The 24367-nt window shown below is 48.4% G+C and overlaps 7 protein-coding genes across 7 annotated transcripts; 3 read left to right on the top strand and 4 right to left on the bottom strand.

Moving 5' to 3' along the window:
* Positions 1-271: 271 nt before the first annotated feature.
* On the top strand, positions 272-1872 carry KY384_000132 (uncharacterized protein; the record flags this gene model as incomplete). The annotated part of the gene is made up of 4 exons (XM_044808669.1): positions 272-553; positions 633-896; positions 955-1599; positions 1660-1872. The coding sequence occupies 4 exons, from the start codon at positions 272-274 to the stop codon at positions 1870-1872; spliced, it is 1404 nt and encodes a 467-aa protein (XP_044665422.1).
* Positions 1873-2882: 1010 nt separating this feature from the next.
* Positions 2883-4973, bottom strand: KY384_000131 (uncharacterized protein; the record flags this gene model as incomplete). Its single annotated transcript, XM_044808668.1, has 3 exons — positions 2883-4796; positions 4852-4906; positions 4957-4973. 3 exons carry the CDS (start codon positions 4971-4973, stop codon positions 2883-2885), a joined length of 1986 nt encoding a protein of 661 aa, XP_044665421.1.
* A 2996-nt stretch (positions 4974-7969) lies between these two features.
* Positions 7970-10903, bottom strand: KY384_000130 (uncharacterized protein; the record flags this gene model as incomplete). The annotated part of the gene is made up of 4 exons (XM_044808667.1): positions 7970-7997; positions 8373-8580; positions 8703-10568; positions 10615-10903. The coding sequence occupies 4 exons, from the start codon at positions 10901-10903 to the stop codon at positions 7970-7972; spliced, it is 2391 nt and encodes a 796-aa protein (XP_044665420.1).
* An 864-nt stretch (positions 10904-11767) lies between these two features.
* KY384_000129 (uncharacterized protein) lies at positions 11768-12971 on the bottom strand (the record flags this gene model as incomplete). The annotated part of the gene is made up of 2 exons (XM_044808666.1): positions 11768-12826; positions 12879-12971. 2 exons carry the CDS (start codon positions 12969-12971, stop codon positions 11768-11770), a joined length of 1152 nt encoding a protein of 383 aa, XP_044665419.1.
* A 287-nt stretch (positions 12972-13258) lies between these two features.
* On the bottom strand, positions 13259-13988 carry KY384_000128 (uncharacterized protein; the record flags this gene model as incomplete). Its single annotated transcript, XM_044808665.1, has 3 exons — positions 13259-13656; positions 13717-13877; positions 13963-13988. The coding sequence occupies 3 exons, from the start codon at positions 13986-13988 to the stop codon at positions 13259-13261; spliced, it is 585 nt and encodes a 194-aa protein (XP_044665418.1).
* A 2222-nt stretch (positions 13989-16210) lies between these two features.
* Positions 16211-16498, top strand: KY384_000127 (uncharacterized protein; the record flags this gene model as incomplete). Its single annotated transcript, XM_044808664.1, is given in 2 exon segments — positions 16211-16395; positions 16414-16498. The coding sequence occupies 2 exon segments, from the start codon at positions 16211-16213 to the stop codon at positions 16496-16498; spliced, it is 270 nt and encodes an 89-aa protein (XP_044665417.1).
* Positions 16499-21416: 4918 nt separating this feature from the next.
* On the top strand, positions 21417-23148 carry KY384_000126 (uncharacterized protein; the record flags this gene model as incomplete). The annotated part of the gene is made up of 3 exons (XM_044808663.1): positions 21417-21695; positions 22059-22092; positions 22622-23148. The coding sequence occupies 3 exons, from the start codon at positions 21417-21419 to the stop codon at positions 23146-23148; spliced, it is 840 nt and encodes a 279-aa protein (XP_044665416.1).
* Between the last annotated feature and the right edge of the window lie 1219 nt (positions 23149-24367).

The following is a 24367-nucleotide window of genomic DNA, read 5'->3' as shown; positions in this document are numbered from 1 at the left end:
AGTCTGGGCAGAGATCATCGAATGCTGTTGTGGGGAGGCTCGGTGTGGCTGTTTCTCTGCAAGAACATTTGTAGATGGTGACCACCATCATGCAGACCCCGCTTCACTACTCAAGGTCTAGAGGAACACATTTGCCGCTTTATTGACTATCCACCACTTTCGGTATGCCTTTCTACCTTGGTATATTCAAAGCACGGCGGAAATGCTATGTTCGACCCTACATTCCTACGCTGATTGACTCACAGCGTCACAAATTACCTATCGCAGAAGCATGGACTCGAAATTCTCAGAAACAAGTGCCTCGAGGTTCCTCCCTTGGATTTTTGTAGCCTTTGTCGCCGCGTATATTTTGAACACCCTCTATCAAGCCTACGCAACACCACTACGAGACATACCAGGACCATGGCTTGCGAAATTAACTCGTTTCTGGCTCTTCAACGCCAACATCCAGCGTAATTTCCATTCGACGAATGTGAATCTGCACCGAACCTATGGGCCGATAGTCAGAATAGCGCCAAATGAGTACAGCGTAGATGATCCAGAAGCAGCACAGGTTCTTTACAGGTCGAGGGACACGCCTCCTAAGATGAGTTTCTACATCTGAATGTCTGGGCAACCTGCTGAATTGTTAGAACTCGCCATGGTATTTAGGATTTGCGAACCCCACAGCAGAACAACATGTGTTCACAATACAAGACGTCAAGCACCACGCCGCTAGGCTTCGGCAAGTCAAGAACCTCTTCCAGCTCGGGGCCTTGATGAAGTTCGAGAATCACGTAGATCGCATGATGAATGTATTTCTGAATCAATTGGAGACTTTCGCGAAGCAAGACCAGTCTTTCGACCTCGCTGAATGGTTTAATCTATTCTCATTTGATACGATTGGTGCCATGACGGTGATTGCTTTCCCAGAAGATCGTATCACCGGAGAATATCTGGCTGACACCCCTCAAGTTTGGCAAACCGTTTGGAGTACTCGAAGAAGGCGGCGACATTAACGATATTATTTCTAACATAGCTATGGTATCGCGCTACGGGGCTTCACTTGGAGTGTTTCATGAGTTCTACCCATTGATATATCGTGTCCTGCAACTCTTCGCACCCAAAAAGATCGTAGGGATAGCCTTCGTCGAACAATTCACAACCGAAGTCACCGAAGAATGGAAACAACAGTCAGAGAAGGATCGATTAATCCACGACGAAAACCAAACAGGCGAAGACTCCACCGTGATCGACATTCTTGGCTCCTTACTCGCGAAGCACAGCAAATCGCCAGAGACATTCAGCGTCGCTGACGCTCGATATCACGTCATTCCCAACATTCTCGCCGGCGGACACACTACGGCGATCTCTTTTGCTGCTACTATGCATTGTCTGATGAAAGATCCGAGGGTTTTGAGTAAGCTCCGGGAAGCTTTAGGGGATCTGACGAGAGACCAGGAGAGTGGCCACTACTCTTTGAAGCAGACACAGGACTGCACATATCTGCAGGCTGTCATTAAGGAGTCATTGAGGTTGTTCCCAGCTATTGGAAACCCTCTCGCCCGAATGGCTCCAAAAGGCGGATTGACTATCCTGGGCAGATATTTCCCGGAAGGCGTAAGTGATCCTCATTGATGGTAATTTCGAGAAAGAGGTATTAGTGCTAAAAATTCCAAGACAATCCTAGGCATCAATCCCTGGGTCGCTCACATCAACCCCTCGGTCTTCGGTGCCGACGCGCAGACCTTCCGACCAGAAAGATGGCTAGAGAGCCAGGAGAACGCCGACCATATGGAACAATACATGTTGACTGTGAGTAGTCCCTCCACCCCCCCACATCCCTTGCCCCCTTCCCCTCCCCAACCACTCCTTACCCATCCACCTTCCTAACCCACAACCAACCACCTCACCACCCCAAAAAGCCTACACCCGCTAACCCATCCCACCTCACCTCTAGTTCGGCAAAGGACCCCGCTCCTGCCTCGGCAGACACATCTCGCTGATGGAACTGTACAAGCTAGTAGCAGAAATGGTGATGCGGTTCGATTTCTCATTTGCAGATCCCGGACGCGATTGGACCGTGCATAGCGATTGGTTCGTTATACAGTCGGATTTCCAAGTTAAGGTGAGGGCGAGGAAGAGTGAATGAATGAATGTCGCGCTTGATGTTATGAGTTATGGATTTGAATGGAGTAGTCTGTTCGTGTTATGTGGTGCCGTGAGTGATGTCGGTCGAAGGGTTTGCAATTTATGGATTTGTAAATGTTGGGCGTGCAAAGATGAGCACCACCTTATCATTCGTTCTCCTGATCTACTCGAGGTCTGCATTCCTTGAATCATCAACGAGCTTAGATACATATACCTACTTACCACGTATAACAAGGCTATGCCTACCTGCTCCATCCATCCATTTTAACCGAGTCCCCCAGATGCGATGCCCGGCGCTCGGCGTTAGCGGAGCTAAATGAGGAAATGAGAGAGCGACTAAAGGTGCTCTGAGTGGTGGGAGTCAACGCTGTACATATTTCTGGCTGTATGCTAAGACAAAGATGGAAATCAAGGGCAGAATCCATATCGACGTTCGGCTATGAATTTTGCGATACAACACGCTAAATGGAACAAGCAAGAAGTGAAAGACGCAATCGAAGAAAGAGCAAGCACATGATTATGATATTGCATTCTTGTTGATGACTATCTAATTGTTTCGATCATTTGACGTGATTGCATAAACACGCCTCTATGCTCCATGAACCTGTAACGCTGTATCCGGCGCGGTAGCCTCTCTTTTGGTTCATGGTTCATAGATGTATCCTCATCATCTTGCGCACATATTGATGTAAAGCCATTCGTAGGCGAGTGCTAATCGGAAAAGTGGTTGCGAAGAAGGAAGCATTAGTGATTTAGTCAACTTCTTCAACAGTTGGGCCATCGTCGTGAGTAGCGCCACCAGGGGCACCACCGGGCATTCCACCGCCCATGCCACCGGGCATGCCACCCATTCCACCAGGCATACCAGGCATACCACCGGGCATACCGCCCTCACCACCTGCACCGCCGTACATCTTGACCATGATGGGGTTTGCCACACCCTCGAGAGTCTTCTGTTGTCCTTCGTATTCGTCAACGGTGGCAGTCTGGTTGTTATCAAGCCACTCGACAGTCTTGTCGATCTCAGACTTAAGAGTCTCCTTCTCCTCGGCTGACAGCTTCTCGTCAACCTTGGAATCGTTGATAGTGTTGCGTAGTGAGTAGGCGTATGACTCGAGACCGTTCTTGGCTGAGATACGCTTAGACTCTGCCTCATCTTCTTCCTTGTACTTCTCAGCCTCAGACAACATGCGCTCGATGTCCTCTTTTGAAAGGCGGCCCTTGTCGTTAGTGATAACGATCTTGTTGGTCTTGCCAGTGCCCTTCTCGAGAGCGGAGACGTTCATGATGCCATTGGCATCAAGATCGAAGGTGACCTCAATTTGTGGGACACCTCGAGGCGCAGGTGGGATGCCAGACAGCTCGAATTTGCCGAGCAGGTTGTTGTCCTTCGTACGAGCACGCTCGCCCTCAAAGACTTGAATGAGCACACCAGGTTGGTTGTCGGAGAATGTGGAGAAGACTTCTGACTTCTTAGTAGGGATTGTTGTGTTGCGCTTGATGAGAGCAGTCATGACACCGCCGGCAGTCTCAATACCGAGGGAAAGTGGCGAAACATCGAGGAGGAGGATCTCGTTAGTGGACTTGGATGATTGATCACCAGAGAGAATAGCAGCTTGTACGGCAGCACCGTAGGCGACGGCTTCGTCGGGATTGATTGATTTGTTGGGCTCCTTGCCATTAAAGAAGTCGGAGACGAGTTTTTGGATCTTGGGGATACGTGTGGAGCCACCGACCAATACAATCTCGTGTACGGAGGATTTGTCGACCTTGGCATCACGGAGAACACGCTCGACAGGGTCCATCGTAGATCGGAAGAGATCCTGGCAAAGCTCTTCGAAGCGAGCACGTGTGATGGATGTGTAGAAGTCAACACCTTCGTAGAGAGAGTCGATTTCGATAGAAGTTTGTGCGGATGAAGAGAGGGTACGCTTAGCACGTTCGCAAGCAGTTCGGAGACGTCGGAGAGCACGGTTGTTGGATGAGAGGTCTTTCTTGTGCTTGCGCTTGAATTCGTTGACGAAGTGGTTGACTAAGCGGTTGTCAAAGTCCTCCCCACCCAAATGTGTATCTCCTGCCGTGCTCTTGACCTCGAATATACCCTCTTCAATGGTGAGAAGCGAGACATCGAATGTACCACCTCCGAGATCGAAGATCAACACATTGCGTTCTCCCTCGGTCTTCTTGTCTAGGCCGTAGGCAATTGCAGCCGCTGTTGGTTCGTTGATGATACGAAGGACGTTCAATCCGGCGATCAAGCCGGCGTCTTTGGTAGCTTGGCGTTGCGAGTCATTGAAGTATGCTGGGACTGTGACGACAGCGTTGTTGACTGTACCACCAAGGTAGCTCTCAGCGGTTTCTCGCATCTTCGTCAGAATCATCGACGAGATCTCTTCTGGTGTGAAACTCTTCTCCTCGCCCTTGAATTCGACCTGGACGACGGGCTTTCCACCCTTGTCAATGATCTTAAATGGAAAATGCTTCATATCGGCCTGGACCTCTTGATCTGCGAATTTTCGTCCGATGAGGCGTTTGGCGTCGAAAACAGTGTTTGTAGGATTCATGGCGACTTGATTCTTTGCTGAGTCGCCTATCAGACGCTCGGTGTCTGTAAATGCGACGAATGATGGGGTTGTTCGGTTGCCTTGGTCATTGGCAATAATTTCCTTTGGAATGTTAGCATCCTGTCAAGATTTGGCGGAGGAGGTTCGAGTCACTCACAATTCGATCATCGCGAAAGATTCCAACGCACGAATAGGTCGTGCCCAAATCGATCCTACAAGCAATCAGTAATAGTTCAAAGGAGACTGGACCATTTTCACTCACCCGACTGCCTTGCTCATGATTGCGGTTGATTCGAGGCTTGCCGCTGCTCTGTATTAGATGGGATGAGAGTGACGTGCGACAAGTGTGCACAATTGATGGCAGAGAGAAAAGGGAGATAGAAGTTTGTGTGAGTTTGTTGAGTTACGAAAGAGGGAAGGAAGAGGAAGGGCGATCGACTTTTGAGTGTAAAAAATGTGGAGGAACAGAAGCTTCTCGAAAGCACCACAAGGCTCTGGTGGCCTTGGCGCCAAGACTGGTTGGGCGGCGACCAATAAGAAGAGAACTGACTGACGACACGCACTAGTCAAGCGAGCCATTAGACCAGCCTGCCGCATTCGATATTTGATGGTTTTGATTGAGTGTGTCAATCTTGACAAAGTGTGAAATCGTGCATCTCGGCACCCTGTTGCTCGTGATCTCCAGGGGATAGGTCTCATCTCCAAGTCGCGACAGCCATTGTACCATATGTCCCACGGCAGGATGCATTATCTTGGCGAGCGCAAAAGAAATCCCATTGGTTATACTTTATGGCATGACGCATGAAGACTTCTTCGCCATAGTGAGGAGATTGATCATTATGCTTGGGGGAGATTTAATGTAGCCTCATGAGGAAGTCTTGCGAAGACAGGGTGGTTCGAAATCAGATGATTCAATGCTGGACGAGCCTTTCTGGTCTCGCAGATACCGAAGTCTGGCCACCGCCATCTAAGGCGTATGTCGTGGTGATAATAACGTTGCCATCTCCAAACTTATTACGTGAGGTGAGGAAGTCAGTCCTCCAAGACACGAGACTGATCCAGCAGACGGTGGGATTTCCGGTGGAAGCTCGAAGAGCATGACTTTTGCGACGAAGTCTTCAAGAATAGGTAGGCATTTGATGAGCGGCTTTTTTTCTGAGAAGAATCAAGTGCGTTCTCTGTGACCCTCGTTCATGTGCACGAAAGATAGAGCCTTGAAATGATAGGGATGGATAGACGACTGGTCCGGCGAATGTCGTACGCCGTCAAGATCAGACTCTTCATGTCACATTTTTAATATCGAGATTGATGTCGAAGACATTTACTGACGTTAAAGCTGCCGACGAGGGCTTGTTACTAGGAAATCGTTTGGGGGGTTCGACGTGGCAGTGTTATACGAAAGTGCTTACTGCGCACGTAATCTCGCCGAACAAGGGTACCATATCACACAAGCAGATACAGTGAGAGAGTGAAAGGGGTGTACTTACGTGGAAGAATCGGAGGTAGTGATTGTGTTGATGAAAGCAGAGATGAAAACGGGCAGAATAACATTTTGAAACTCGGCAAGACAAACAGTAGCCAATGACACTTCCATTGCAATCTACTTTGTTACAAATAACAAACGAATGTACCTCATGTACCAATTATCATCCATCGATCGCAGTTTCAATTACAGGTCAGAATCATTGGCAGGAGCAATGATATGGGCTGCGACTCATAATGTGGAGGATGCCAGAGACAATCGATAGCTGGTACTGAAATTATCAATAACACCTCTCTTGCAACTGATTGACGTATACTGACAAGAGAAGGAGATGCAGGCTTTTAGAATAAGGCAGACTGCGGTTCGCCAAAGGGGGTTCGCCAAAGGGGGTTCGCCAAAGGGGGTTCGCCAAAGGGGTGACAAACCATCTTCACAACTGCTAGCCTTCGATACGACCAGCGACAAACATTACGATGGCTCGTTCCGATAGGCGTAATTACTCAAAGAGAAAAAGCCTGGCTAGGCGTCAGGGGAGAAAGAATCCTCAGAGGCGGCTGCGTGGTGACGCAGGTACGCTTGAGGCCATTGCTTACGAATTAATACATATTCCGAAGCAAGCAGAATGTAAGGCTCGTAGAAGAGGGCAGTTTCGAAATAGTCATTTGGTCGATGAGCCACATTCATCGACGCTAAGTCCTCGATACGAACGTCAATGAAGACTATGATGGTCGTTTCCGACAGGTGCAATTGCTGGAGAAGAGAACTTGACAACCAAACCTCTCATAGCAGACGGCGTCATCGGGATTATTCCTACTACTCCGAGTGAAGAGTCTTGGAGAAACTGTCATGCTACCCAGCCCAACTAACACTATGCGCCCTGAGATGCTATCAGTCACTTAAATCAACCCGTCCTAAAGAGCTGACCAGATACCACCAGATTTCCACCCTCTGCAGCCTAAGCTGGAGCCGTCACTCAACGACATCTCCTTCAGAGAATCAGGTACGAAACGCCCTGGCAGATCGACAGTCTATCTATCAAATTGAACGAAGGCTAGTAACTGGGCCACAGATATCTAACCGTTGAACATCGCTGCGATCATCATCGCGTCTGAACGCCGAAGAAGTACGGAATGTCAAAGAAAGGAGCATCAAGAAAAAAGCACCAGAACTCTCTCACCTCAAGAGCGATGTCAGTCAGCAAGGCCATACAAATCGGATGAAGTGCCCAACCTGCCCGCGCCTTCAATGATCTGGCAATGTTGTCGCTATTACTCTCTCTCCCCTTGCTCGCCTCCTCCACCTGGACCTTACTTGGGCATGCCCTTAGTAGTCAGGCTCTCACCCCGCCTCCCCGCCTCCTCGCCCCCCCCTGTCCCATCTCATCAATCGCGCGTTCACTCAGTCCCCACGGTCTTACGGGCTTGAAGCGGCAGTAATAACCCTCGTCCACCTCTAGCCTTCTTCTCGCACACACAAACTCTCTCTCTCCGTCTCCAACCCGGTTTGAAACATACATCATGACTTGACACAGCAGCAAAGGGGCTCTGGCGATGACAACGCACCTTTACCTTCCTATTGCAATTCTTCTTCTCCTTCTCCGCCATGGTGGCGGCGGCGGTACGGGCTCTTACTTCCTCTTCTGGGCAAAAGCAGGAGATACTCATGTAAGACTGGGGCCTGAAAAGTTACTATATCTACAAGCAGCGACAGCATACTCGCACTCTCAGCACACCTTGATAATAGTAATGACAAAGTAACACACCCCCATACTATTCCGAACACTATAAAGCTGCTATGCGAGCATTTGATTTTGCGCGTAACTAATCCACAGTCCGAATCGAAGATATCTATGCCCATGCCCATGCCCATGCCATCCCATCTCTCCATCCTCATCATGCACACCCATCCCCCCTGTTCATCATCTCTTGCCCAACAATACCTCGATCTCCTATAATCCGGGGGTATATCAACATCGACCCATATCAAAACCTCCATCCTTCATCCTTCCCCCCGCCCCAGCCCCAGCATCCCCTTTCGCCCCAACAGACGTCTCACCCTCCCCTTCCTCTCCCTCCCGTCCCTCTTTTCCCTCCCTCCCCTCTTCCACCATCCCACCCCCTGCCCCTCCACCTTCACCGCCCACAACGCGTCCAAAAACCTTAACAACGCCATCCCCGCCTCCACTAACGACCCACCGTCCATCCAAGCTCCAAACAACGGCACAAACGCCCTCACCGCGCATGAGACGATGGGTATTGACTTCCTGTGTGCAGGAGCGTTTCTCGAGACTCCAGAAGCGGATGGCGGCGTCGTGGCCGGCGGAGACGAGTTCGGTTGCGGAGGGGTTGAGGAAGAGGGAGGCGATTGGGGAGGGGTGCGCTAGCATTGTGTAGGTGCATTGGCCTGTGGTAGAGTAGGGTGTTAGCGGATGAGAAGGGAGAGGTGGGGGGGCGGAATCTAAAGGAAGGGAGAAAGATAGGGTGGGAAAGGGGGAGAGGGGGAAAGGGGAGGTGGGGACGACATACCGCTGTTAGCGTCAAAGAAGCTGATGTATCGGTCTTCATGACCACTGATGATTGTGCCCTCAGCGCCATTGCTACTGCTCCCTGTCGGACCAGGCGGCACGCTCTTGTCCTCGGACCTTTCGTGCGAGTCCATGCCCATTGTAGTCGTGGCAGCGATAGCGTTGACGCCCGATGCAGAAGTACCAGTATATGACTCCTGGCTTGCCATCCCAACGATCTCTTCTCCTGTTCTGGTGTCGTAGACAAGGACGGCAGCATCAGTGAATGAGGCGACGAAGGTTTCGCCAGTTGGTGAGAGGGGACATATACAGGTCGGAGCAGGGTTGTCGATTCGGGGTTCTATTCTGTGGACGAGAGAGTAGTGAAAGGGTTTTGATGCGGTGGAGGCGTTAGGTTGAGGTGATGAAGGGAAGTTGGATCCAGAAGAGACTGAGTTTGCTCGACGACTTCCGCCTGTGCCTCTTCGTGATCCAGTATGAGGTGAGGCGACGGTAGGTGGTGAACTGACGGCCCAGACGAGAATCGTGCCATCTGCAGCACCAGATGCTATGATAGTCCTGTCCATGCCGCCGTGATGGGCTGCTTGATCGCTACCTAGTATGGAGCCAGATGTGCCTGGTAATACACACATAGTCCAGACTGCGTCCGTATGACCATCGAGAGTGGCTTTTGGATCTACTCTCCCTCGTTCCCAAACACGGACTGTAGCATCTTGACCACCAGAGAAGACCCAGCCGTCGCCTTGGGCACGACCGCCATTCGAGAAGGGTTGATAGACTGGCGATGCAGCAAGACAGAGCACCGCACCAGTATGACCTCGGTGCGTTTGATCGCATTTGAGGTCTAGATCATCTCCTTTAGGCGTAGTACTTCCTGCTATCCATCTCTTGACAACACCATCATCTCCTGCTGTACATAATTCAGGTGCAGAAGGGCTGCCACCTCCTGTAAAGATGATAGAGCGGACGACATCAAGATGTCCTCGCAGGGCGAATCGTACTTTGAACTGGCCAGGATCGCCTCTCAAGCTTCCTGTGTGCGAGGTTGAGATCTCCCTGAGCTCATGAGACCCATCACTCTGCCTCCTTCGCGTCAAGGACGTCTTTCTTCGATGCGAATCTGGGCCTCGCCCTGGTGACTTCATGGCTATGTTCGTAGCGTTCGGGAAAGCATCTGTGTCAGGTCGAAGGGATTGGGGGTGAGGAGAAGGTTCTTGTTCATTCAAGAGTCGTTCTGAAGCGTCATCGAAGTTCCAACCATCGGTCTCTGCTATATGTGGCTCACTATGGATACGAGTAGATTCCTCATCTCGAGATTGCCGTCCATAGTTATTGTAGGCCTTCTCTCCCTCATCTGCTTGTGCATCACCACTAGACTTCATTTGGCTTGGTCTCTCTATCACAAACGATCCCCTTTCCTGCTGTGGTCGGTTAGGTGGATTCCTGGACATAAATGGTGGTTCCTCGGGAGCTTGTTGTGAGCCCCTTGATAGATGTGAGCTCCGTGATAAAGGTGGTACGTCATTGACTTTGGGTACAGGTGGAGGTTGGTGATTTGGTAAAGGTGAAGGGCCGAGAGATCCGACATTGCTGTGTTGCTTTTGTCGTTGCTGCGCATACACGTCTTCAAGCGAAACATCATGACTTTGTTGGTGATTCGGGAATTGATTGTTCTGCAGTAATTGCTCCTCCTCGACATATTGTTGATGTGAACCTGTAGTGGAAAAAACATGATAGGCGAATTCCTCGATACATTTCCCCATGTAGACCCTAGATCTTTCTCGTTCCGCTTCATGCTTCAAGCCTTGTGATGCAAGATCTTCACCCTCTGGGCTAAGGAGGCGGACTGGTGACTTGGAGTTGTGTGCTTGGATGAATGTCAGCAGAGCTCTCGAACGAATCTTGGTACTCACATTTACGACTTGGGCTTGACTTTGCGCTGCCCTTTGCCTCTAAGCCATCGGTCCTGCCATTCTCCTGCTCCTGTGGTTTCGCAGTCTTTTCTCGACTTTTCTTCAGCGCATTCTCAAGCATCCGAATATGCTTGTCCATGGACTCGCGAAGCTTTTTATTGGTTCTGAGGTCCCCTTCAAGCTTCCCTATTCGTGCTTTCATTTCCGCCCTTTCTATTTCCCAAGCATTCCGTTCCCGTTCATGCTTGTGCCATTCTATCTGCAGAAATCTCATCACACCTGAAGACATCGTCGCTGTCAGTAATTACTCGATAGGGAGATGTCCCGTCTGTGAGGGCTCTGTTTGCGCCTCGTCCCAGAGTGAAGTGTTGGCGACCCACCTTGTAGTGTATATTCCGTTCCTTGCGGCTGACCGCCATTTCCAACCGCATCGCTGCTGCCGGCCGCGCTACCTCCACTTCCGGGGCCCATACCAATGGAGTTTTGCCATGCCATGGATCAACTGCCCCAGCTGCTCCCCGCGGTCACCGTGTCAAGCACGAAATACTACGCATCAACATTCACACCAGCACGAGAGGAAAGATCTGTTCTATTGGCTAGACGTTTCAGTCGCTCAAGGTCGCGCTGAAGGGGGGGAAAGGGTCATGTGACGGCGTGGAAGGGGAGGGTTGTTGGTGTCAGATTGAGCTTTGAGGGCAGCACTTCGGGAGGGATTCGAGGATTGCGGCCAAGACAAGTGTCACAACATGAGCTCGAGATCGATGAGCATACGTGACGGTGTCAAACGGGTAGAGACAGATGCTTCACGCAGCATCAGTCGTTTTCCCTGCCAAAATTAGGGTGATTTTAGCACAGTCCTGTCCGAATGGTGTGATCTTGATGTCCTCTCAGTATCAATTTATGTCAGTGAGAGCGTATTTATGTAGCGATCATCTCGATAGAATATAATCAATCATTATGTCCACATCCTTTTTCCTATTCCTAGCACGTAACACTTGGTAGCGACCTGTCAATATCCTGGCTATCCCATTCAATGAAGTTCATCTTCTCAGCAGAGAGCCTTTGGAAGTATTTCAAGGCTATAGCGGCTGTTGACGGAGCTGGTAACGCTCAGAGACCTCTCTCACATTCCGCCCATCCATATCCTCATCCCTCAAAACTCCAACTCTTCAACCTCCATCCCACACTCTATACAAGTCTTCACGCCCACACCCTCATCACCATCCACCGGCCGTCCCCAAACATGTTCATGCTTTCCCCCACCCCCGACCACCTCCCCAAACCCTTTCCCCTTTCCCCCTTCCCCTTTAAGCCCCCTCCTCCACGCTTCCGTCCTCGTCTTCTTCTTCAACTCCCTCAACCGCTCCCTAAAAACCTTCTCCTTCCTCCTCTTCTTCTCCCCCTCCCGTTTCGCAAACTCCTCATCCAACCTCTCCCCACTACCCCACTTCTTCTCACTAAATGCATAATCCTCGACCTGACACCTCAAGAACAGCATCATAGGATGGAAAGAGTGTTTATGCGGATTCGGGCGCTCGAGCCAGGGGAGTAGCTCCTCATCTTTCAGCTCCGGGTCAGTGAGGAGGTAGTCTTCGCGCGCTTCGGTTTTTGTGAGGAGGGAATATTTGTCGGGATACTTTTCTTTGCAGGCATTGCAGACGGGGAGGCGGAAGACGTCGAGCCATTTCCAGTCGATCTCCATGGTGGAGCATTCTCTGCATTTTTGGGATTCGTCGCCGGCTTTGAGGACTGACAGTCCGGGCTCGAAGGGGCCGGTTTTCTGATCTCGTAGTTTGCGGAGGAGTTGGTGGCGCTCCCACTCTTTCATGGTCATGTGTGCAGGTTTTTCGTCCATGGAAGGTGTGTGCAGGGCTTTATTGTGAGGGTCGTCTTCAGCGGTCATGAATCCGCCTTTAGTGTCTGTCATCTTGGAGAAATCGTATTCAATGTAGTTCTTTGCCAGGGTACGGGAGGGTTGAATGTCGTCGAGAGGACGGTTGGGTTTGCCTGGGGCGCCATCTTTGGTGACAGGCGTCGCGTTACGGGCATCACGGACTGTAGAAGGGAGATTCGAAGGAGTGATTGCAGAATAGGGGCGCTTCTGTCCTGCTGCGATGTTGCTGCTGCCAGAGCGTTTGAGTGAAGGTGGACCATTCTGTCTTGAGGCTTCGGACTGTTCGCGAAGGGCTTTGGCTTTGAGGCGATTGATTTCCTAGGGAGATGTTAGAGCTTGAGTCAAGCAAATGGGCTTGGCCAGACAATACGATTTGCTTAACTTGCTCTGGTGTCAGTGGTGATCTGGGCAGAACGCCGGGCTTTTTGACAGCGGCGGGCGGCGTTGAAGGTCGTCCTGACATATTCACGGCATGCACCATTCAGGTGAATATGGATAGGGAACAGCTGGGTGAATGATGAACGGAGGGAGCACTCACGTTCAGATTATACGTGTTGTAAATGATTTAGTATGAATCACAAATGCTGCAAGTCCACAGATACACTTTACGTCATCCGCACGTGAATAACGCGACAAAGGCGCTCGAAGAAATCTGCATGAATCCAGCGAATAAGATCTATCTACACTTGAAATCTAGTAGACAAGCTCTTCTGTGCACAACATCCCCTTGAAAACTCCATCGCCTTGAAATTACTCCTCTTTCACACCTCCGCTCCCAGCCCGTTCAGCCTGCTCAATGCTTTTCTTATCGCTCTTCACATCCGGCGCACCACCCATCGCAGCCGCCAATCCTCCACCAGACTTCCATGGCCTCTTCAAGTCACCGATAGCTGGAGAGCCAAAAAGATGGATCTTTGCCAGATTTCCTTCAAATGCGCCCTTCAAGGGAATAATTGATTGGATGAGGAGAGGGTTGGTGAATTTGAAGTAGAGATGCATGACACCCATCATGCCGACACCCATGAGCTGCGATTTGAAAGCTGATCGCAGCTGTTGTAGATCGTAGGAGTGCACCGTCGTAGTGACAAGCTTAGGCTCTTCCGAGGAGCCCATGGGAGGTGGTTCGACGTATTTGATGGTTGTGAGGTCTGCGGATGGTTCTTGTCAGCGGCTGTTCACTAAGGTGGCTTCGCCGAGTGGGCGCATACCTTTCTTTTTATTGATCTTGCTTTGTATGTACAGGTAGATTGAGATAATGACCACGTTGGTGAAAATGTACAGTGCTCGCACGCCCATGAGGACTTGGGGATCGTCGAAAGGTATTTTCTTGGACACTTGCATCATCCCTAGGATGATCACTAGGTTCGTGCTGGGAGCTATTAGCAATGCTGTTCACAGTACGTTGCTATCCTGCAGCCTGAGCGGATTGGCTGGACATTTTGCGCTTTACTTACACCTGAGGACTGAGAGCCGCTGCCATTTTGGAAGTCGAGAAGATGGGAGGTGAGCGATAGATGTGAGGGACTCCTGAGCTAGTTTCTGATCTGTAAGCGACGAGAAGCTGATATCAGGTAGAGCTTGTTATTTGGTCTTCGTTCAGCGCACAGGAAAATTAGCTGTCCAATTCTCCTTCGAAAGGACGCTAGTCTATTTCAAGACTGGTGCAAGCCAAGAGTCTTGGCATGACTTTCCCCCACGATTTGATCAGACACAATTTCGGAGGCCTACAATATGGGGTTGAGACAATGTACGCAGGCCATGAACGGAACTACTCGCTTGACGGAAATTCTCCAATGCGCTTTTGACGCTTGCGATTCCCATGCTCACTAGTCTTACTGCAGTGTAGAAAGTCAATCTGATGTCATTTGCTGATGCTGCCGAAAAAGGAGAGCACACGAGTTGTTTTTACCTATCCGCTCTGCGACACTGACTCATGTGTTGAGGGTGTGAGGTTATTTGCTGATCCTCTGCTTGGTATATGAGAGCCGGGTGATGCCTTGCTGAATTGAACGGCGTCCGCTGTCAACCCGTCCTTGCCAATATGCTATTCGCTGCGCTTGCTGCATTGCTCTTCCTCCCATCTCTTCTCATAGCTCAAGACCTCACTCCTTCCATCAACATCCTCAACACCACATCAGAGTCCTTCTCAAACACCAGCGATGTCGGCGCAGCCCAAGACCGTATCTTAATCTGCAATCCGCCCGGCATCGATAAACCATGGCTCAGCAAGGTCGATTGCACGAATGCTCTGATGACTATGCGCCAGTCAGAAGGCATTATCGATTTCATAGGCAATCCCTACGGATATACCAAAGGCCGCTGCACTGTGGCGATAAGTATAGATCATGGTACCAAAGAGAGATCGTCTTGGCTGGCAGTTCATATGGCTGCCACCCAGTTGATGGTGAGCTGTACGGACAATAATGGTGTATTGTTTGGTGGCGGCATTAAGACGGGCCCGAGTGGCAGGATCAAGATTGAGGTTTATAGATCAGTCCCTAGAGTCACGGGAGACACGGAGTAACGGTGAAGTGCTGAATGTGGTTTATGAGAGATGCCGGACGAAGTATCCAAAACCTTTGCCGGCTCTTGGGTGGGAAAGCTGGGTGCTGAATGTTCGTATAACGATCATGTGAGGCAGGTCTTGTGAATGTAAGCCTTTTCATCCGGCTGTTGCTTCTCAAAATATCAATTTCGAAGGGTGCTTTCGCGTTTCGCCATGGTGTCATTAGACCCCTCTTCCTCGTACACCAAACTCATGGCTTCCATCTGCGAGTCACGCCACCACAGTTGCTGGCCGCTTCAGCTCATTAAATAACTCTCATCTAAAGTCACCGACATCTCAAGAGTGCGAGAAGACCGTTCTCTACGGACTTCCCGAAATAGACGTCTTTTGCACGCTTTTTCCTTCCTTAAACTGCTTTCAGCTCATGAATAAAGCTTTCAAAAGGGTCGAGATTCGTCGTGCAGATTTTTTGTTTTTTTAAACTTCGAAGTTGGCGGTTTTGATGAAGGTTTTTGCAAAGGGCGAGAGAAAGATTGTAGCCAATCAGAGTGAAGCCAGACTGATAAAAATGGTCACCCAGTAAAGTCATCCAGATACCATTATCTATTGTATGCCTGGCAAGAACCAGATCATACCCTGCTATGGTAATTGTGGCGCATTGCAGTGTCCTCACCGAAGATCTAGTTCACTCTATGAGAGTTTTCATTGGAGACCTGTATGGCGGTAAAGGCTTGTGATCGGTCACTAGCGTGCTTTTTGAGGTATCACAGCTAGTTGGTACCGTACTCTCCAGGCTGCCATGACGTGGCCTTGGTGTAGCACAACCTCAATATGAAGTCGTACATATTAGTATCTCTTAGTATTTAAGTTGCAGCTTATCTCCTCAGGTAATTCTTCATACAAGCAATCTACAAACAGTCAGCATATCAAGCAGCAGACAGTGCAAGCAATCGAAATAAGTGAAGGAGGTCCGCTTACTAGGCTTATTCTCAGCAGAGCGGTCTTGATGCTAACTATCTGTATCAGTAATACTCGTCGCCACTGTCAGTAGCAGCGTGTACATTTTTTAGCAACAGTCAGTGTTTAAGATTAGCCTTGACAAAGTAGATATCTCTACAGCATTGCAACGCTTGGAGATGGCATCTCACTAACCTTGCATCCCTAGATCTGCCCCCAGCGAGGCCTCAAGATTGAAAATGCCCCTCGCAAATGATCGTCGAGCCTTCAAATATGTCATCCTATATGGCTATGACGATAACTTCAACCAGGGATTCAGCGAGGATCAGTTCTGGTCGTTCATGCGAGAGCAAAAGCTAGCTGAAGGAGGCTTCTCGGCAGGCACCGCGAGAGCGATGTTTAAAGACTGGTCGGATAATCATACGTATGATGATATCTTTAGGGAGGTTTATGAAATGAGCCCGTCAGAAGTTGAGAGCGCAAAGCCGCCCGAGTACCAGATCTCCCAGGAGTCTAGCTGGAAATAGGCTGTGCTATATGCCTATGCGTTCAAGCTGCCGAGACAAAAGGCTGCCGGGGTCGATGGGAGGCTTCCCAAGCCGCTATTTCTGATGCAAGAGGCTCGATATCTGAGTTCATATCCTGCGGGAGGTAATGCTGGATATTTGAAGGGTTTTAAGCGGGTTTTGCATACTTGTGTTTCTTTGATTATGGCTTAGCACGGAGTTAGTGGTCTTGAAATCGGTACTCTTTGCTGTCGGCAGCATAAATAAAGGGTCTAATAGATACCACTGAAGGCTAATGAAGGGAACACTATCTTTTAGTATGTAATTAGCAGGTGGATTAACATCAATGTGAGGCTGCAGCAGTACTTACGCCTCTCCCGTTGATAGAGAAATGACACTTTGCAAGCGTACTAAGTCTCTTCGTTTCTCAGAACTTCATAAACGTTCAAGTCTGCTGTCAATATAAAGGATTGAGGTTGACAGTCACGGGCTAAAGTTAGCCTTGCAGCGGAGAAGCAGGTACCCATGCTCGTCACTAGTCATTGAGGCAGGCGTCAAGTATGTTCTCGTTCTTGCGGGTGTCCGCCGAACGATAACGCTGCCATCCAACGAAAATGCATGTAAGGCAAGACATCGTCATTATTCTTCTCATTCTCGTTAATAATTGCGAAGTAACTCCTCACATTATTTTTCTTAAGCGTGCAAAGTCTTCTGGATGAGTATCCAGTCAGTGACTTGATATCATGGCATCGTGTGCAGGCTCAACCGTTCCCGAGGACTTGTCAGGCAGAACAGTAAGCATCGATTCGAGGTGCCGTATACTGAATTTACCTCCAGAGTTGAGGCGTATGATCTGGTCAGCCTGTATGGTCGTAGGGTTTGCCATACCGTACGCCACAGGGGTTGAGGCAACACTGGAGCAGCCTTATGTGACTCTATTCCGAGTATCGAAAGCCATTCACGAAGAAGCAAGACCTCTTCTAAAGCTCAATAAGTTCATTTTTCTCGAGACACCAGCTCTTCAGCAGTTCGTCTCAAGCCCACAGCGAGTTTCGCTCCTCCGCAGAGTCCACATCGAGTTATCTGACAAGGATTTCGATAAAGCGTCCTCCAAGATAGTCTGGTGCGAAAGCGAGGAGCAGTTGTTTGACGCCAGGTGTAACGACGAACCCGAAGATGAGAACCACCCGCTGCGTTTACGCCTCCTCCACCACAACGAGAAGAAGATATTAGAAGAGCTGTGGACTAGGAAATTAGTGATTCTTTTGGAGATGACGAAGAATTTAGAGATCGCCGTCGGCTTAGGAAATTGTCTATGCAGGAAGCGTTGCTGTAGCCTACGTACAGTGGCATTATGTGTTATGTGGAGACGTTTTGCTGCTGTGCAGAGAGGACACTCATTGAGCCAAGTGCGCTATGTCAACGACAACACCGAGGAGACAGCCCTTGTTTTAGATGAGGAATTTAATACAGATGTTGGCGTTGAGAGCGCTGATAGACCGTTTGATGTAACAGAGAAAACGCAGGATGGAGGTCCACGGTCACCACCAGATGCTGGTACGATCTTGGCATGGGAGAGCCTTCCTGAATGGCTCGTGGATATTAGAAAAGTGGTATTGGAGGATCACGGGCAATGGTGATTTTGCCGGGAGTGGTGGTGGTGAGGGGCAGCAAGAACGAAAAAAGGACGATGGCACCCAGTATAGCAGCACTTTTTCCACCTAGGAGTCTCACGTACTACAAGATTATATTGCGTCGTTCAACTGGGTGCGCGTTAGCACAAGTCGTCGGGATAGCACTACTTATACTGCTTATGGATCTCGTGTACCACGAGCGACTTTGCGTTGTATGGCTGCAGACGCAATATCACATATATCCATAACTTCAGTTTCTCCTCACCTTCATATCTCACAAGGCATCTGAGTCTTCTCTAAACTTTCCTCCATCGCCTTCAAGAACGCCCGCTCAATTCAACTCCCTCCTCGTGTTCCCACGTATCATAAGGTGTACCATCTGGTCTGCCTACCTATGTGTAGGCATCATAAAATGATCACACCGGCGGGCGGGAGCGGGTAGGATCAAGGAGTATCATGAGTGCGTACTAGGGTATTGCTTGTGCTACCTTCATAAATTTTGAGACCTGAAAGCTCAGGGCCTCAATGGTCTTAGACTCTTCTGTCTTCGGACATGAGATTTTGCAAAATACTTCAAACGGGTTGAAAACTTTGGAAGCTTTGCGGGACTCCGCATGAATGAGTCGATACCAACCGGTTGATAGGAGGATACTCTCACTGATAGACTGCTTATGCTTGATGCAGACGGGCCGATCGAGCTAGTCACCTCCACAACGCCCGTGGCAACATGGAAACATAGGCTTACCTATCCATGACCCACTGGCAATGGATTTGAGGGGAAATGCAGGTCTTTCTTTTGGGTCAAGGAGCCCGACGCTCTAGAACGTCATCAAAATCCCGTGACATCTTTTTTGAGATGATTTATTGGCCGTATTCTTGCAACCGAGGGTGTATGTAAGTACAGAAGAGGCTGTTAAGAGCAATGATGTTCCTCATTGATTGACCGAACTTTAGTGAGAGATCAGTCGACATGGTTGATCCTCTACTGAAGCTTCATAGACCGAGATCTAGAAAGATTGACGTCGAAGATCCATCGTTGAGGGAATCTAGGCTTGCTCGCTTCTCGAGAGCTACGATGCTATCCAACATGGTGGTCAAGTCGCGACGAAGGCATTGTCGATCAGGGATTCATGCTCGTTGGTGGTTGAATTGAATTAGCCTCGAATGACATCAATCTGACGAAGGGGAGTCGAGGATCTGCTATACTGTTAATTATGACGAGGAAAGATCAGATGACCTGCAGAAGAACCTTCTAGACTGAGATCGCCCAAGCTCGGTTCGGCATTCTTCGGTAGATCACTACGGTAAACAGTTGAGTGACTGTGTGCTAAACGTCTTTGCTAGCTCATCATCACTCAATTTGAGTCCTTCGCCTGTCATTGAGTTCACTTGTAGTAGATGGAAAGACCCATGAGGGTCTTGTATTTCGTCATGTCTCCTATCTTGTCTGTGAGTAAGCAGATTTGCCGGCGTGGTATACAATGGGCCAATTCCAGGTCCGGACGAGTGCCTGTCAGCCTCACCAGTGATGTGCCAAAAGTTTCGATCCTTTGAGCTGACGACCTTGGTGACATATGCCAAGCGTCTATCATGGCTAGTCGACTACGAGAAGCCGAAGAAAAGCAGCGACGGAACGTGGCCGTTCTTTCATACACAACCCACTAGTTACCCTGCCCTTGGTCACTCAGCACGTCCATGTGATGCAGCCTGTGTTACAGATGTGTGAGTGGTACGAAACGATAGCAACCCATCTCGAGCTGACCGAATGCTCTTGTCAGACTCTAGAGGGTTGTTGCACCCGGTAGGCGAAGCCCTCTGGAAAATCTGCCGATGCTCTAAGCTAGCCGTGGGCCTAATGGGCCGTAGGCTTTCTATGTTCTTGCAATCAAGTGACCATTATTGTCGCAAGAGTGAGCCAGAAGTAGGTCTGCTGACTAAATGTTGTGACTGCCAGGATGGCATGCGGAAACAATAATATCGCCGATAGGGCGTCCAAACCAAACTGTCCAGCACTAGTCAATATCTCACAAAGGGGCGCTTGCTGGCGCTCAATGGACGCAGGAAGCCTTCGACTATTTTCTATCCGGCTATCTTGTATCTCGGTACTTTCAGCGGCGAGAAGTAAGCTCTAGCGTTTCAGGAAAGTGGGATCAGCCGAAAGCAGTGGTTCGGAGAAATCCTAGAGAAGGCGGTGTGGCGGTGTGGCGGTCTAGGTTCGATTCTAAAAGAACAGATCTCACTTGCTTGAGGTCGAGATGGGCAAGGAAGTCTTCGATCGGCCAGCGCCGAACTTGACCAAGTCAGCCAGGAACACCAACATAAGAATTCGGATATCTCGAAAACTTGGAACTCGCTAGCAGGTTGTATGAGCTATAGGAACTTGACAGCGCGTGATGGAGAACATCGGGATGTCTGGCAGCTGTCACTCACTTGAACTTTGCGGCGGTAATGCACGATGGCGCTGTTGGCACATGTCACGTCTGACGTGACATTTATCGCTGTAGTGTAGAGTCAAAACCGTCTCATCTTGCCTGACAATGCCATGTAGGTGATCTCGTACGAGAAGGTGCCCTTGAGATCATCCGGCGGTTCTCCTCGGTTTATTCCACGAACAGTATTCCGATATGATTACCAACGGCCCCTGCCTCAAAAGATCCTAATTCACAAATCATTTCCTGGTCGTCCACACCCCATGCATGCTGCTTTCGGTGCTAAGACTCTTGATGGAGGGCAGCTTCCCTTTGTCATTGGGCTGACTGCTGATATGCTTGCTCATTAGAGTTCAATAGCTGTCGCCTTGGCACGCGAAGTAGGTTGCATAGGGTCGCAGATTAGCAAGAATTACAGTATCGCCGACTGCAGCGAATTTAGCATCCACAATTCAGCTAGTGAGATCCTTCAGCGCTAGCGAAACAAGTTGTCGACAGTGGATAGTTATCGTACGGTCGCTTTGTATGGATGCCCCTTTGCCGGACGAGATGTTCCGCCCACCAGTCACTTTTGAACCTAGATTGCTCAGGCCATTTTATCGCCTTTCGATGAAAAGGGGAGATATGCCAACCATGAAACTCGTCAATCTTACTCAGGGAAGATTGTCCTGTTGTCACTTTGCCTCGAAGTCCTTTATAGCTTACTCTTCCAGAAACTTGGCTAGGCACGAATTGACTGATCTTCTGGTCCTTGAAACTGTGAGTATAGCCATGCCATTCCAATTGCCCGTCTGACCGTGTTCCAGTCTCCAATTTTGGATCTCTCAATACTCAGAGGACAACCCTCATTGAACGAATATCGATCCTCATCTCGCCATGGTCTCCAGGACAGACGAAGTGCCTCCGAAAGCGTTGGAAGAGCTGTGTATTGTCAAGGTAAAGCCAAAAGATTTCGGCGAATACGACGACGAGAAGCTTGCCCTACTCTTCCGCAAGCAATTCCCAAGCACCTACGGGACCATGACGTCGAATGGCATCAAGAACTTTCGGAACAGTGTGGCGGCCTCTGGTGATTACAAAGAAATCTATACCAAGATGTCCGGTGAAAATGATCGGAAAGTGATCTTGGCGATGAAGAAAGAGATGGACAAATGGGTGAAGTAAAACAGCAAAGCCAGAAGAACGTTTGTCTTACTTGTGATGGCAACGGCAGAGATTCGTCCCTACAATCCACTGTCAGACTTGTGTACCTCATGAATAGGTCATGATACTGTTACATTTTGAATGTCATCGATCTTTCGCTCTCCATTTCGCGTGGCTCGAATCCATGTGCAGTGTTTGTCTGCTTTTGAAAGACTTGCGCAACCTGAACCGCGAATACAGATACCAATTGAATGATCGCTTTGAATTGAGCAAGTGGGCATGTGCGACTTGTTAAAGAAGGGTCACGGATCTTGCAGCAAGAGCAGTACTCAGTTTGCGCACGATCATCAAGAGTCTCGCTAACCTTGCAGCTAGACGCAGCAAGCTAAAGCAGGTAGCCGTTATGCTGGTATGCTGCAAAGTGTTGTTTGCTGTCCTTGTTTACCATCACCGGGTACGTGCATGGTCGGAAGTGGTGAAGACCAACAATGTTTGCCAGGAACAAAGAGGCCCAACCGCCCAGTGAACACCGTCATCCTCTCCAGTCATGTCACAATGGTAGGCATCCTAAAAGACGAATGGTGGTGCTCAGAGCCAGCGATTGACGAATTGACGCCGAGGATGGCAAGATTTGACCATGGACCTTCCAGGTAAGGCGAGAGCTTTGGCCTTTGCCTGGCAAGTGATGACTATTTGACAGCCGTCTTCTGACTTCGCCACTCGACATAAGGCGCATGATCTTGGTCTATTGCTTATTGAGCGAAGACGAGGATGAAATCATCGATCCTTGGCTGGACGTCTTTTTGGTATGCAGGAGTATGAACAGGGAAGCGGCCGGCGTTCTCTTCCCATATCTCTTCATAATTTGGGACGCACGCACGGCCATGAGACTTGCCAATTTATACCTTCCGGATGAACGGAACAAGAATATCTGCCAGAAGATCGTAGTACCTTTGAGGGGGGCGACTTCGATACAGAAGCGTCTCTCTCTGCGAAGGAGCTTGCTGATGAGGCGCTACTGGACGCCAGGCTCAGAGGCGAGCCCGAAGATGAGGAGAACCCCGCATGGTTTCGATATCATCACTTCTTCAGCAAGCACGAGTTGGTGAACCTCTGGACGCAGAAGCTGCTTATGGCATTTGAAAGATTTGCTCCATCCACTGTCGTTGTAGAACTCAAGGATGAGGAATGCACGTGTCCAAATACCTGCTGCAAATTCCGTGCATTGGCTGTTCTTTGCATCTGGAATGTTCTGAAAGCCGCGCCTTGCCGTGGCTACTATTGCGATCTGGTGCAAACAATACGAACTGCGGAGGAAGATGGCGGGATCGAGGTTCCCAGGAGAATCCACATATTCAAATCAACTAACGATGAGACTATCCCATGTCAGACGACGTTTGATGACCCGCCGATGTGGCTCCTGCATACTGCGGAAAAGGAAGTCGAGGATAATGGGGGTTTCTAGCAGTAAACATGTCATCGACACTCCATAGTGACCGATGTCGAGGGCGCCTTTTCGGATTTGATCGGACCAGTATGATTTGAACAACTTCACTCAATAACAAAGCGACGTGATAACGACACATTTTCGGCTTCTTTCGTTGGAGGACACGACCAACGGGGGCGTGAGGACTATTGAGCGTTGCATGCTCTCTCGGTATCGACAGAACAGTATATATTGAATTTGAATTATGTGGTACCATGAACATCGAGATGCCAGCATTTGACTGAATGATTAGTGATCACCCTATTAATCGTTAGGCCAAGTCTGTAGAGCCTAGAATGTCATTATCACCCCAAAAAAATTCCTCGGCCTCGTCCCTTGTCTCCAAAAGCTTTTAGACCCCCTGCTTAGGGGGAACTAGCGCCCTTATAGGGGCCTTCCAGGCTTCCCCCGCAGGGGGTCTATATTGGAAAGTCTAGGAATTCTATATTTTTAATTAGCAATACTAAGGCTATACTACAAGAAGGAAATATTAAAGTATAAAATATTGTTTTTTTAGGGTATAAGAAACTCATATTTTACGTTTACCCTAGAAATTATTAATAAAATTTTATTTAAATTTTAATTAATATTTAAATTTACTATTAATATAGTTTATAGATTTAATTTATAATATATATTATATAAGTTCTTTTTTTATTTCTATCTAAAAACTCAATAATATTTTAATAATATTTTAATAAAACTTTAAATAAATTATATATATTATTATAATAAGGTATTAAGTAAATAGAATTTATTTACTTATTTAAGTATTATATTAATATTTTACTTTTTACTATATTTATATCCTAGATAATTTATTAAGAAGTTTTACTTTTTATTATTTTATTTAAATATTATTAATATTCTTTTATGTTTGCTAATTATATTAATAAAAAGTATATTTAAAGTTATAAGTAAAAGAAATCTATTTTATAAATTCTAAATATTTAATTTAAATATTTTATTTTAGATTTAAGGCGCTTTTAAAAAATATATAACATTTTAATATAAAAATAGCTTTAATAATAAAAACCTTTTTTTAACTTATACTTGTAATAATTACTTTACTTAAATATACTATTAAATAGTAGCTTAATAACTTTAGAAATATTATAATTAAAAATTTTCTTAGATTTTTAAAGTTAAAAATTATAATACTATTATACTTAAACTTATAGATAACTTTTGTAAAACT

Source organism: Bacidia gigantensis (genome assembly GCF_019456465.1).
Source record: "Bacidia gigantensis strain McMullin 20006 chromosome Unknown contig_49, whole genome shotgun sequence".
Taxonomy (NCBI): domain Eukaryota; kingdom Fungi; phylum Ascomycota; class Lecanoromycetes; order Lecanorales; family Ramalinaceae; genus Bacidia; species Bacidia gigantensis.
This window is presented reverse-complemented; position numbering and strand designations above follow the sequence as displayed.